The sequence below is a fragment of the Myiozetetes cayanensis genome, unplaced genomic scaffold, assembly GCF_022539395.1.
Source record: "Myiozetetes cayanensis isolate MyiCay16 unplaced genomic scaffold, myiCay2020 scf5-8, whole genome shotgun sequence".
Taxonomy (NCBI): domain Eukaryota; kingdom Metazoa; phylum Chordata; class Aves; order Passeriformes; family Tyrannidae; genus Myiozetetes; species Myiozetetes cayanensis.
This window is the reverse complement of record NW_026087742.1, coordinates 57,481,855-57,494,930: the sequence shown is the minus strand read 5'-3', so window position 1 is coordinate 57,494,930 and position 13,076 is coordinate 57,481,855. Positions and strand designations below refer to the sequence as shown.

At 40.4% G+C, this 13,076-nt stretch overlaps 1 protein-coding gene across 8 annotated transcripts in view; it reads left to right on the top strand.

Moving 5' to 3' along the window:
* The window catches only part of ELF1 (E74 like ETS transcription factor 1), an 84,739-nt gene that overhangs the window by 53,325 nt on the left and 18,338 nt on the right, over positions 1-13,076 (top strand). For all 8 annotated transcript variants that reach the window (XM_050333103.1, XM_050333096.1, XM_050333098.1 and 5 more), the window contains 3 exons: positions 2,042-2,216; positions 9,997-10,104; positions 10,708-10,863. In XM_050333103.1, coding sequence (XP_050189060.1) covers positions 2,042-2,216; positions 9,997-10,104; positions 10,708-10,863 — 439 coding nt within the window. The remainder of the gene's footprint in view (positions 1-2,041; positions 2,217-9,996; positions 10,105-10,707; positions 10,864-13,076) is intronic.

Genomic DNA, 13,076 nt, shown 5'->3' with positions numbered 1-13,076 from the left:
GACTTGTTAGCCACCAGTGATTTCTGGTTTCTCAGCTCCGGCATGATACAGTGCTGGTTAAAGGTAGCCACAAAAGTGTGGGGTAGAAGCTATCCCATTACTTAGTTAATATAATACCTATTATCTGGCAACATGATTGCATAAGAGGGCTTTAACTGGTCTGCACTTTGTTCATTTTTATTGATCTCCTACCATATTGCTCTCTTTTGAAGCTTATATGTTTAACAGAGTCATTCATTGGGGGGATTTTTTGGGGGGATTTTTTTTTAAATTTTTTAAAAATTTTTAAATTTTTAAAATTTTGGGTTAAATATGATAGAAGCCCATTAAAATACTAGTTCTGTTGCTTAGTTCTTCCTTTTATCCTGGTTGCCCTTTACCACAGTTTTTGCTGAGACATGTTTTACAAAACACAGAGCAATTTGAAGTGGTAATTACTGCCTTTTAAAACTTCTAATTGCACTTTCTACTTTCAGTACTTATTATGGTCCAGACTCTTCCCTAGGGGAAGCCTTGTCTGTGTTGAGCCAATAGCTCTGATATCATTTTCCACTGGTGACGGTGTGTGTAGTGGCAAGAGTGAGACATGAGCAATTCATGAGCAAGATCATAATCATATGGTTGGGTTTTTTCCTTGTATTTCTTCCTTGTGTGATTAAATAAAACTACCTGCTCTTCCTTCCAGTACCTGAAGGGAGCCTACAAGAAAGATTGAGACTATTTACAAGAGCATGTAGTGACAGGACAGGTGGGAATGGCTTCAAACTAAAAGAGGGCAGGTTTAGATTAGATATTAGGAAAAAGTTATTTACTGTGAAGGTGGGAGGGTACTGAAACAGGTTGCCCAGAGAAGTTGCCATACCCCATCCCTGGAAGTGTTTAAGGCCAGGCTGGATGGAGTTCTGAGCCACATGGTCTAATTAAAGGTGTCAGGCAGGAGGGTTGAAACTAGAGGAACCCTTGCAACCCAGGCCAGTTTATGGTTCTGTGATCTGTACATGTCCGTGCTCTTCTGTGGAGAGCAAGACCAAATGTACATATACTGGTTCTCTCAGAAACATATTTTAGCAACTTTTTGGCTTGTTTTCTTGGTTTTAAGCTTACCACATTCGTAGCATGTTTTATTTTTGCGATGAGAGAATCTTAGAGTTACAGCAGACTTTCTTTGAACCTGCTCTGCTGTCACCAGCTATGACTTTCTTCCTGCAAATGACATTTTAAAAGACTCAGTTTAGAAAATACTGTGTCTGTAGCAGATGTTATTTTCTGAAAACCTCTTCCTGTTGAACGATTTCCTTTTCAGAGAGTGTGCATTTCATTATTATGGCTGGTCAGCTTGATTTCTGTTTTCCAGGGACGACTTCTCTTCTGTATCTCTGATGCAAAATAACTATCAAGGCAACAGGATGATATCTGAAAGCAGACTTAGGAAGGAAAGTGGTGGGGAGGGTGTGGTGTGAGGAATGTCAAGTGACTAAAGCCATAAGAATTAGGGAATTTACTAGAGCACTTATATCCTTATACCCATTACATGCCTTCATCTTTTAGCAAGTGTGTCCTAAAATAGTGAAGTTCACATAATGTCTCATGGGAAATTTGGTGCCTGTGAGAGCTTCGTCCAGTCCTGACAGCCACAGGACTCCTCCACCCCCATCTTGATGGGAAGAGCAGAAGATGAAGGTGCTTGTGACAAGTCACTCATGCTGTATTATTGCCAGCAACGTTTATCACTTACTGCGCTGTGCCACTGCTCTGTATTGTCAGCTTTAATGCTGTAAAATCATGTCACAGAAGTCTGATATTGCGTACTGAAGTCAATACGTCAGATACTTCAGTGATATTCAGCCTCTGTCTCATAGTGGGACACTGCTGCTATTTGGTTGCATGTGCTAACAATCATCTTGTTCTTTGGTACTCCCTCCTGACAGTCTAACATTCAAGTGATGTAGTATAGGTCTGTTGAAGTGTTAATCAACAAGTGTTTAGATTGGATGTGGTCTAACTTCTGTTTTGTTGTTGTTTTTTCCCCCCCATCCTCCAGCTTGGTGATCCATCCATTTTCCCTGCTGTCATCGTGGAGCATGTTCCTAGTGCAGAACTGCTACATAACTACTCTGGCTTAACCTGTGTGGATGAACCTAGTGACATGATCACTGAAAACTCTCTGGACGTTGCAGAGGAGCAAATCATAGAAGATGATGATATCACCCTCACAGGTTGGCAATAAAAACATTTTCTGTGCCATGTTTTTGCACCAAGATGGCTGTGACTAATGGTGGAAAAAAGCTTAATGACAAAAAACAGCAGGGAACAAAATGAATAGTTGTATTGAGTGCTGTTAATTCTGTAAGAGACAGAGAAAATGGCATTAATACTGTTAGCAGGTGGCTTGCAATCCCAGTTGCACAGCTGATAATGGTGAAGAGTTTCATCCATCAACTTCATCCAGAGATTAAGGCAGGGTCCTACTCAGAGTACCAACAAGATTTTTCTTTACTCTTCATAGGTTTAATTTGCTCTTATTTAATAGCCAGTACATTCCTAAGTAAACATATATACCAGAAAGCTGGAATATGCAGCTTGAGTAGATGTACTACTTTTAACTTTCTGAGGGTTACAGTTAGCTATAAAATGTGTACATTAGTGTGACTTACTAGTGTAAGTATGCTCAGCATAGTATTAATTTTGGACCTCTAATAACAATTAATGCCTATGATACACTTTTTTCTAAGTTCTGTTAGAAAAGGTATCCCCAAAGAGAAAACAATTCTCAAGAGGAAAGCTCAAAGTTGTCACATTTTTTAAAGAACAGCCCTTCACTTAATGCATGTATTTGAAGCACTTTTGGAGAAAAAATCCCAGAGGTGGGGTAGATACTTCACAGTCTTCTTTCATCCACTAGGCTCCACACGTGGACCGTTCTCCAGGGATGCAAACAGCTTCTTGTTTTCACTCATGCTTTTGACATTATTTCCAAAGGGGTGTTCTCATATAACCTTTTACTACCAAAAGCAAAACAAGAACTCAATAAAACTTGTCATGAAGAACAGTTCAGAGAGTAAATTGACATGAGTTGTTCTCAGTAAATGGTTTTATCTGATGAAAATTGCTCCTTTCTTTTCCTTAATAGTGAATTATCTGAGAACAGACTGTGACCACACAAATAAGTTAGGTTATTATTCAAGAAGGTTTTACATACTCAAACATTATTTGAGTTGAGACCTCTTGCCAACTCTTCACTTGCTGTTCATATTAATTATTCACACTGCAACTGGCATTTCCTCAGTGTGTTACTTAAGCACCACTTAATATGTCCGTGTGAATTTTCATAGTGGATCATTTTTGTGAATCCATATTCACTGTAATATCTTGTGTGTGAACTTTTACTTGTATGAGTAATTGTGAAACTACTTTTGTGAATGCCCTTCTTAACTTTTTTTTTTTTTTTTTTGTTGCTGGTCACATGAGAAGGGTTTGCAAATTGCTGCCAGAAACTGAAAATATGTAATCCTTTTAACCATTGGTGTCCAAGGGTTTCTGGGATACTTTGGGGGCAGACAAGTACAGTATTGTTCCTATCATCTGTAGTTCAAGCAGTCTGGTTTTCTTTAAAGGCAAAGTCCTGAGAAATTGAGAGCTACCGCTTTGCAGAGATTATTGTTGTGAAGGAGATGTTAACTAATTATCTGTTTCACACTCTCCATCCTGCTAGCTACTGTGCATGCTGTGGGTTTCCTTGGCAAGTAGATGAATGCAGGCTGGGCAGGGACCAGCATTACAGCTGGAAAGCTCTTGCTCAGGATGCAAGACAGGCAGCAGTGGTAGTAGCTCAGCCCATGGTTTCTGGCTGGGAGCTACGCTGCCTGACTCTAGTGGGTAGAGTTTGGGGCCCTGGGGTGTGAAGGCATCCCACAGGAGGTGAAGACATGGGGGAAGGAGGCCCCTGTCACCTCTCTGCCCACTGCAGGCAAGGACTAGCTGTGGCCACAGCTGCCGGCTTGAACTGCAAGACTGCTGTGTGGAAGAGACCCAGTTCAAGCACACCTTTCTGTAGGCTGCCTCTGAAATGGGGCTGATTGAAACTGAAATTTCCCTCCTACTCTTTTTTCAGCTGCCTTTTTTTTTTTTTTCGTTTAAAGTTTCCTTCTTGATTTTATTCATGGGCATGTTTGGTCTCAGCAGTGAAATGCATTGTTTTGCTCTTTGAAGTTTGTACCAGTCTTTTCAGTCACTTCTACGTTATGTCTTTGAGAGAGGATCAGACATCATAGAGGCTGTACTAATTCCACATTAAAATATTTATAAGTCTGAACTTCACAGCAAAACAAAACTGAAACCACCATCATTAATGACTAAACTTTACTAAGCGATGACTGCTTAATATGAAGGATTTAGGGTTTTTTAAGTTACTGGTTTTTCAGTATATTTTATGACTCATACAATAAGCTCTTTTCTCCTTGACTAACGGAAATCAGCAGTAGGCCTCATGATACTGAAGCACTTAGTTTTTACGGATCTATCTGCAGAGTAATGGATGCTGGTAGCTTTTTTAATTTATAAGATGTAGCTTCAGCTCTTCAAAAGCACAGCTGTCACACATTGGTGATTAATTGCCTGTAGTATAAATTATAACCTGCAGAAAACGATAAGAACAGCATCTGTTTCACATGAAGCCCTGCTGAGAGATGGCCAGCAACCAGCTTTTTAGTTACGTTAACATTCACCCTGTAATGTTTTTACAATGAATAGGCAGACCTGCCTTATCACCCTCTTCTTTAAAAGTAGTTTTCCCTGGAAGAAACTGTGGTGGTAATTTTATGGTCAGTTTGTTGCCAGTATTATAGAATTTTAAATGATTAACCATCATGTAGTAAAGATTGATTAACAAAATTAATTGGAGCATTTGGCTTTGAATTTAGTTTTATCTCTAGATGGAATATTGGAATTTTTTTTTATGTGACAAATACAGGGGATAATGTTTTGTGTAGAAGAAATTCCAGGCCAACTTGTCATATGGTACAATTTGCTACACTTTGTATATTTTACTAGTGTGGCTAATTATGGTTATAACGTGCACAGGAAGAAGGAACTAATGTAATTCCTGAAAACATTCTTTTAATTATTGTTATAATTTTTTCTTTTAACTTTACCATGGCTGGTGAGTTTAATTTAGAAAAAACAACAGTTAATCGAAGCCTGCCATTTTGTGGTTCACCTGTTCTGGCATCGTTTCATGGGAACAGGAAAGTGGCAGCACTGAGGCATTTTGGGGTGGGGGGGAAATGGCAGAGGAGGGACAGAAAATTTGCACTTAAATGCCCTGTGCCCTAGTCTGAATAGGGAGCATGGAGGTGGGCATTTTCATAGATCGGTAATAGTTCCTACTAACCAGTCTTGAAGTTATTTTACATTTTGAAGTTAGATAGCATTTGCCTTGTACATTTTGTGAAGCTCTAGCAGTCCTGCACAAACCCAGCAGGGTTTAGGTAGTCATTTGTGATGTACAAAGAAATTCAAAGGGGTAGTTAGGTGGAAACTGAACTTCAGTGTTAATGTGTGAGGATTATGGGTTGATGAGATGCTAGTTGTAAAAAAACGGGTATGGTTTCAGTTACTTTGTAAAGAAATTATTCACAGCTGCCTATAACATCTGGTTAAAAACAGAGAGGCTTTTTCATATACCTCCCCAATGAGGTAATTTTCTTTATAAAGTGTAAAGCCTTATTTTAAAAAGAAAATGAAGGGTGATGTGCAGGTCATCTGAAGTACCTGTGTTCTTTAACTGAATTTTCCAATGTCCCTACTAAAAAGTAGGTGCTTAAATGTAACAGCCAGCTATTCTGCAAAAGGGGGCTCTGTCTTTGTTTAGTGGATCTCTTTCTACTTTTAGCAACTCTAGATTTCTTCTGACATTATTTTGAGGCTCTGCAGTCCCTGGTTTTGTCTCTAGTAAAGCCAGCAGTAAATTTAAACATAGTTGTGACTAGCACAGCCCTTATCTCGGCCTGAACAAGGACTTATGTTGTCCGCTCTCCAGAGCTGCCAGCCACCAGGGAAGCAAAGGGAGGGGACAGGATTGCCTGGAGTGGTGTAAAAATTTCAAAACAGACAGTAGACAGGAGTAAGGAAAGGAGAACTTTGGACTGAGGTGGGGAACTTCCAACATGAGGCATAGTTACAGAGCAGAAAGCTGTGTTTGGGCAAGCCTCGTGCTAACGCTGATTCATAGCGAACCTGGATTCACAGTAACTGGGCTGTAATTGGCATGCAGATACAGAGGCTTACATTTGTGGCTTGCTCAGATAAACAAAGACTTGTAGGGTACCTTGGGAAAAAAATGAAGATATTTTTAGGTGTGGTTTTCCCCCCTCCCCTCTCTTTTTTGTTTTCTCCCTTTTTCTCCTCCCTTTTTCTTTTTCCGTTTTTAATTCCCTGACTTTTTTTCCCCCTTTTTCATTTTTTCCTTCCCCATTTTTTATTTCTTACCCTTTTTTTTTTCCCCTTTTTTAAAAAAAAAAGCTTATGCCTATTTAAGATAACATTTGAAACCTGATATTTCTCAGAAGTTATACCCTCCTCCCTCGTTCTTTCAGTTCGGACTTTGCCAAGTGTAACAAATAAGCCATTTCATTCCAATTCTTCTTAAATCTGCTGCTTGTTGAGGAATACATCTGGTCCAGGTAGCTTGGCTTGCAAGCAGATTGAGCTCTGGGTTGGAGCCCAAGACACATGGCTGTGTCTTGGACAACCTTGTGCCAACCTTCGGGATAACAAAGGGCACAGAGATGGGTGAAGCCAGCCAGGTGGATGGACGCTGAGAGACAAAGCAGGAGTCAGGAATTGCCAACCTTTTAGGTAACAAAGGAGAGGAAGACTGGTGATGCTGGTGAGGTGGAGGGACACAGAGAGGAAGAGCAAGACTTGTGCATGGGTAGACTGTGAGGGTGTAAAAGCCCAGGGGTTTTTTGGTTGGGGGTCTTCCTCGGAGGCACCAGCTTGGGCTGTTTCTGTGTTACTGTGACATGAATAACTGGCTTTGTGGAATGAGACATCTGAGACTCTGCCATGGGAAACCTGGGGCTGAACCGGTAAGGAAACCTGGTCTGACTGTGTGAGTGGGGTGTGTGGGAGTCAGGCTGGGCACCATCAGCTCACTGGAACCGCCTCCTGTCCAGGGGCTTTGGCCCCAGCAGTGACAGTCTCTGGCCTTGGGAGCGTGACTGACAGAGAGTCTCATGAATGGTCAGACTGGGAAATTTCCTTAACATGCTTACATTTTTTGTGAGCATCAAATTATATTAATTTCTATGCTTATGTTATTTATATGGCTATTTTAAGTTCCTTTCTTTAGTCGTGGATAAGGATAGTAAACCTTTAGTCATGTGATGTAACAGAGATGTAAAGCTGGCAGCCTCTGCCTCACTGGTTATCATTTGGGGGAAAAAGTGACTCTGTTCTGTAACCTCAGTACCTGAAAGCCAGTGAGCAGGTTTGATCCTCCTATAGCTCTTGTTGGGGAAAGAGCAGACAGAAGCAGCTTTCTCCTCCTGGCCTGCAAGCATTGAGAACCTGGGGGTACCAGTACTAGCTTTTAAATTGTGTGTGGCAGCGTAAACCAACCACACTCCATGGCTTTGACTGAGCTGGATCGTGGCAGGTTAACCTTCCTGTTCATTCAGTGTTGAAACTGAGAACAGCTGCTTTGGCAGTGCTGCGTCCCTATATTTAGGGTCACATCCTTATTGAGGTCTTGGTAATGCTGGTAAATGGTATGGAAAGTTTGCATCCAGGTAAAACTTAGAATCAGAAATTATCAAGTCATCAGCACCAGGTCAAGCATGAGCATGTCCACAGACATGTACAGCATGGGCTGTACATGTTCTGTCTCCTCCTCAGCTGGTCAGGCTTTCCCTAGTGGTGCTGTTTGGCTCTTGGGCCTGAGATGCTCTGTGGCTGAGCTCTTGAGCCTGCCAGCTGCCTGACAGAATTGTCCCCAATTTGCTGTCTTGCTCTGTGGCTTTCCAGGCCAGGACCTTGGTCCGTACTCACTGCCTCCCCTTTTCTCTTCACGCTGTCCTCCTCCCCAGCTCTGTATTTCTCATTTCTTAAGGCTGCTTGGAGATGTCAGCAAGAAGGTGCCGACCCTTAACTGTCTGAATGGCTTTGTAATATATGGGGTGGAGTGGTCCTGTAGGCAACAGGGTGAATTGCTGTGTGGATCAGGGGTTCCCAACACTTATCTACTTTATTCTGTCTTAGCCTGAGCCTCTTACTCTTGGGACTGGTGGGACTAAGGTAAAGAAAAAATCCGGAAGATAATCTGTAAAGCACATCTGGGTGGCGGAGGCAGGGCTCTTGTGTGCATGTCAGCATTCATCTTTGCCCTCTCCTAATGATACAATTGCTGAAGCTGTAAATGCTTGGGGTGAAGCCAGGGTTTGTTTGTTGGTTGGTTTTTTTAATTGTCTAATTGCTTAGTGCTAACTGAGCTGGGTGCTCTGTTATTGCTCTGATATTTTCAAGGTTTTTTTGTTTTGGTTTGGTTTTTTAAAGTATAGAAATTTTGGCATAAACCTCTTGCTTTTGTGCGAAGAAATGTAAGAAATGTTCAAGGTCATTACATTGTGTTTGAAGGTACATGTCTGACTTTTTTTTTTTTTTTTTCTGGTGTGACTGCCCCACCCAAAATTCCTCAAAGCTAAACAGGGAGAGAGGGCCTGAAGCTGACTTATTACCATTGCCAGACTGAGAAAGTAAACGAGGTTTCTTGGTGTCCTAGGGAGGGGAATACTGATACAGCCTTTTTTATCACTTTGATAGACGCAAGTGAATCCCCCAAAGTTGCATCAAATTCATGTCAAAGAATAAGCAAGCCCAGCCCATGCATTTCCATCCAACAAACAGTAATTTCTGAAAGAATGTGTAAACCAGTTTTAAATGTTTACAGTACCAGGAACTACCATCTCTCTTATTTTTCATGATACAATTATTTTGAAAAAATCCTGTGGTGAAGTACTCTTCCAGTTAAACCAATATTACCTTCTTGGGAGAGCTGTTATTTTGCAAAATGATAATTTTATTGGATGTTTTTGGTGTGTACCCTCAGATGACCTTCAGATGTACCTTAAGCATCATAAATTAATGCTCAAGAGCTTTGGGTTTGTCTAATGACTGCCCTCCTGAGATTGATGAGGAATTGTCTAGAAGTCAAAAATTTTGGAAGGTATGACCAGCCTGCTGTATTGCTTTTCATGTTTCATGTTTACTTTCCAGTGTGTTCTTGGAGCTTGCACTGTTAGCCCTTCCTGTAATTCCTGTGAGTTTGAATGGTTTAGGATTCAGTTACACCTTTAGATTGTATACTAATAGAACTGGTGGAATATTTTTTTTATCTCCTCCAGGATAAATTACTGGATATTTTTGATGAGCATCTCTTATTTATGGAATTCACTTCCATTCATGGAACCATAGAATTGTTAGGGTTGGAAAAGACCTCTCAGATCATCAAGTCCAACCCAGCACCATCACCATGTCCTCAAGTGTCATATCCACACGTTTTTCTGTGGACAACACAAAATATCCACATGCATGGATAACACTTTGGACCACCATAAGAAGTTAGCAATATTATGTTTTTAAAATAATATTCTCTGGAATATTGTTTGTGGTAGTGATATTTCTTAGGTTCATGGGTGTTGTGTTTTACTGCATGTGCTTGATCAGGAAAGAGAGGGATTAGAATGATGAGGCAGAAACGGAAGGTTTGTATGGGGTTTGGGTTTTTTTACATGTAATCTGAAAAATGGACTATACTAAATAAATTAAATTATTACAAGTTTGCATTTTCTCCCCAGCTAATCTATTTCTACTCATGTAGTAGAAGACCATATTTACCACTTTTTTTTTTTCTAGAAATGAAATTAGAGTAAATATTGTGTTAAGCTTTAAGTTCAGTTTGTAACTTCTTAAGAATTATTTTTTCTCCTTTGCTTTTAGTTGAAGCATCTTGTCATAATGGAGATGAAACAATGGAAACAATTGAGGCTGCTGAAGCACTTCTCAATATGGACTCCCCTGGTCCTATGTTGGATGAAAAGAGAATAAGTAAGTTTTTTGTGAAAGAAAGTCCAATCTGTATTTGCCTTGTTTCTTTGTGAAAGGGGAGGGATTCAGTGCAGTGTGGTTGCATGGAATTGGTAAGATTATTTTATAACTTCCAGACAGCCTTTATGTACATAGTTTGGATATCAGAGATCCAATGTTGTATGCAATGAAAGATTTCATTGCCATACCAGAGTTGAACAGGAAAAGAAAGAACCGAAAATTACAAAGGGAAGGTGTGAATGAAGTTGGCTGATTTAGATTGCAGTGTTTTGTTTGGCTCATAGAGGATTAGTCTGTTGTCAGGATAAAAGAATATACACTTATATTTGCAGATTACCTTAAATGTGAATGTGGGATCACCAGATAATTGTGCTTTTTTGGGGAACTGGGTTATATCATTAAATTTTTCTATTTTAGTAGTGCTTCTGCTTGTGTAAAATGTTTTCGACACATATATTCCATTACGAACTAGTCTTCTGTCCCTTGAAGGCCTTAAAGTGTCATAGTTTTATTTTATTCTATGTTTAAATTTTTGCTCTAAAACCAGCTTTTACAAGTCCTCATGGCTGTGTGAAAATATTCCTTTTGTCCCCTTCCTTTAAGCAACTATGTTTGGCACAACTGAAGAGGATGATATGGTGGCTCCTATTACACACGTGTCAGTCACACTTGATGGGATCCCTGAGGTGGTGGAAGCCCCAGACCCTTATGCTGAATCACCAGAGACTCCAGAATTTGAACAACCAAAGAAGAAAAAAGGTAAGATGATACTGGAGAACAGCAGCATGGAGTAGGAGAGCAGTGGGTGGCATGGTCACTTCCCCTGTGGGTGTCTGGAACTGCTCTGGGTGTCAGGCCAAAATAATTGAGTGGGCTCAGCTAGAAATGCAGAAAAAGCATTTTCTTCCTGCATAGTGTGAGCACATATACTGGTGCTTAGACTGATGATGTTGTAGCAATAGTAAAGATGGCTTATCCTGCAGGAAACAGGAACCTCTGCTTTTTCCTATTCATAGGAATATTTCTTCTTCAGAGCAGGATTGCAATACAAGCTATAGAGGTTTTGTTATTGTGAATCCTGAAGTACTTTCATTAGCCCTTACCTAGCTTCAGCTGAAGATACTGGATCAGTTCAGAATATGGGATGAGAATGAGGAGGGCTTTTTAGCTTTTCTTAAATATGAAGGATTTTTTTTTTTTAATAGCTGCATGCTATAGTAGCTGTTAATCCCATTTCTAGTAGATTACGTTTACATAGTGTAGTGATGTTCCATTGTGCCAGTGCTGTGCCAAAGAGTAAGGAAGTGGTGTTAGCCAGACCTTCTGCTTCTGTTTTCTGACCCTACTTCAACACGGACCCATCAGAGGTCTGAAGCTGAATGCCTACAAGGAAGAAACAAAGTCATTTAGTATAGACAGATGTTAGATGCTCTTGCAACAAATTAACAAACAAACAAACAAACAAACAAAAACCACAAAAAAACCCCACCAAAAAAACTCAAAAACAACCCAAGGGAGTTATGTTTCTGGAGCTAATCTTAAGGCTAATCCTAGAGCATGAGGACTTTAACAGTTTCCCCTGATAAATAAAAGCCTTCCAGAGCAAGAATGCTGCTACCCAGCCATACTCCTGCTGAATTGGAGTGCATTTTTACTGCTAATTCCAAATGCTGGGAATTTTCTGTGAGAGAGAGCATAGCAGCCTGTGGAGATCTTGGGGAAGCCTCCTGAGCCCCATGTGTGTCACAGGGTCCCTCAGGGAGGGGTGTGGGTCAGAAAGTCTCTGATTCCCCTAAGAAAGCTGAACTGAAACTGCTGTGGAAGGGAGCTTTACCAGCAGCTGCCCTGAAAGTACTGCTGGGGAAGCTACCGTGCTGTGCACACTACTGTGAGATAACCACAGCATTTAAAACTGTTTTTTTTTGGTTTGTTCTTTTCTTTCCTTCTTCTTTTATACTGTTGACTTCTGTGTGTGTCAAAACAAGGAGCTGCTGTCTGCCAGACATTTAACCTCTTAGCTTTCATACCCTCTTTCGTGTTGTGCTTCTGCTTACTCCCACTCCTTCCTCCTCCCTAGCTGTAGGTTAGAAAACCAGTTGCTTCACAGCAAATGTGTGTATTTGTTTTAGAAAAAAAGGAACAAAACCAAAACACTAGAAAAAATTCATCAGCTTAGTGTTTCATTAGCTACTGGTTTTCAGTGAATTTCAGTGTTCATGAGGTAGGTGACATTGACTGAGTGATGTTGAAGTGTTACCTCAAAATGTCTGGGCATTTATAAGTCGTCGATATACAAGAATTGCTGCAAAATGTTATTAATTTTGCAGTGCACTTTAGGATGATGTGCAGTGTGTGGGTGGGGTTCTTTTCGGGTTTTTGTTTGTTTGTTTCTAGGGGATTTTTTGAAGTGCAGTCTGTTTCTGTTCCTTTGGTCAGTTTTGAGGCATGGCAAATGATGGTGGTCATTTTGCCCTATCCATATCACTCATGGTTTTATAGGGTTCTTATAGATTTTATGGACTTCTAGTGTATATAACCCATCAGCTAAACTTACAGGGATGAATAGTGCAGAGCATTGCCAGCTAACTGGGCCAGAATGGCATTGCCAAGTAGAGCTCCTCCAAGAAAATGTTCTCCAGAAGTGATGAGATGATTTCACTTCCTTTCCTCATGGGCCTTACTGCTGCAGCAGGAGAGCTGTATCCACCCAGCTGCTCAACTCCAAATGTGTGTTCAGTATGATGTTTGTACTCATGAATGTCTGAGCACTGAGCTGCCAAACTACGCGTCAGAAAGACAGGAAAAACAAAGGGGTGTCAGACAAAGAAACTTGAAAATTTGCTGGAAATTACTAATTTGGAAAATTACTAATACCTTCAGTCCTGTGTTTGCTATGGGAGGTATCTGAGAGTAAGTGGTTACACAAATTATATATGCATTATATTTTAGATATATACTGTTTATTATGTTTG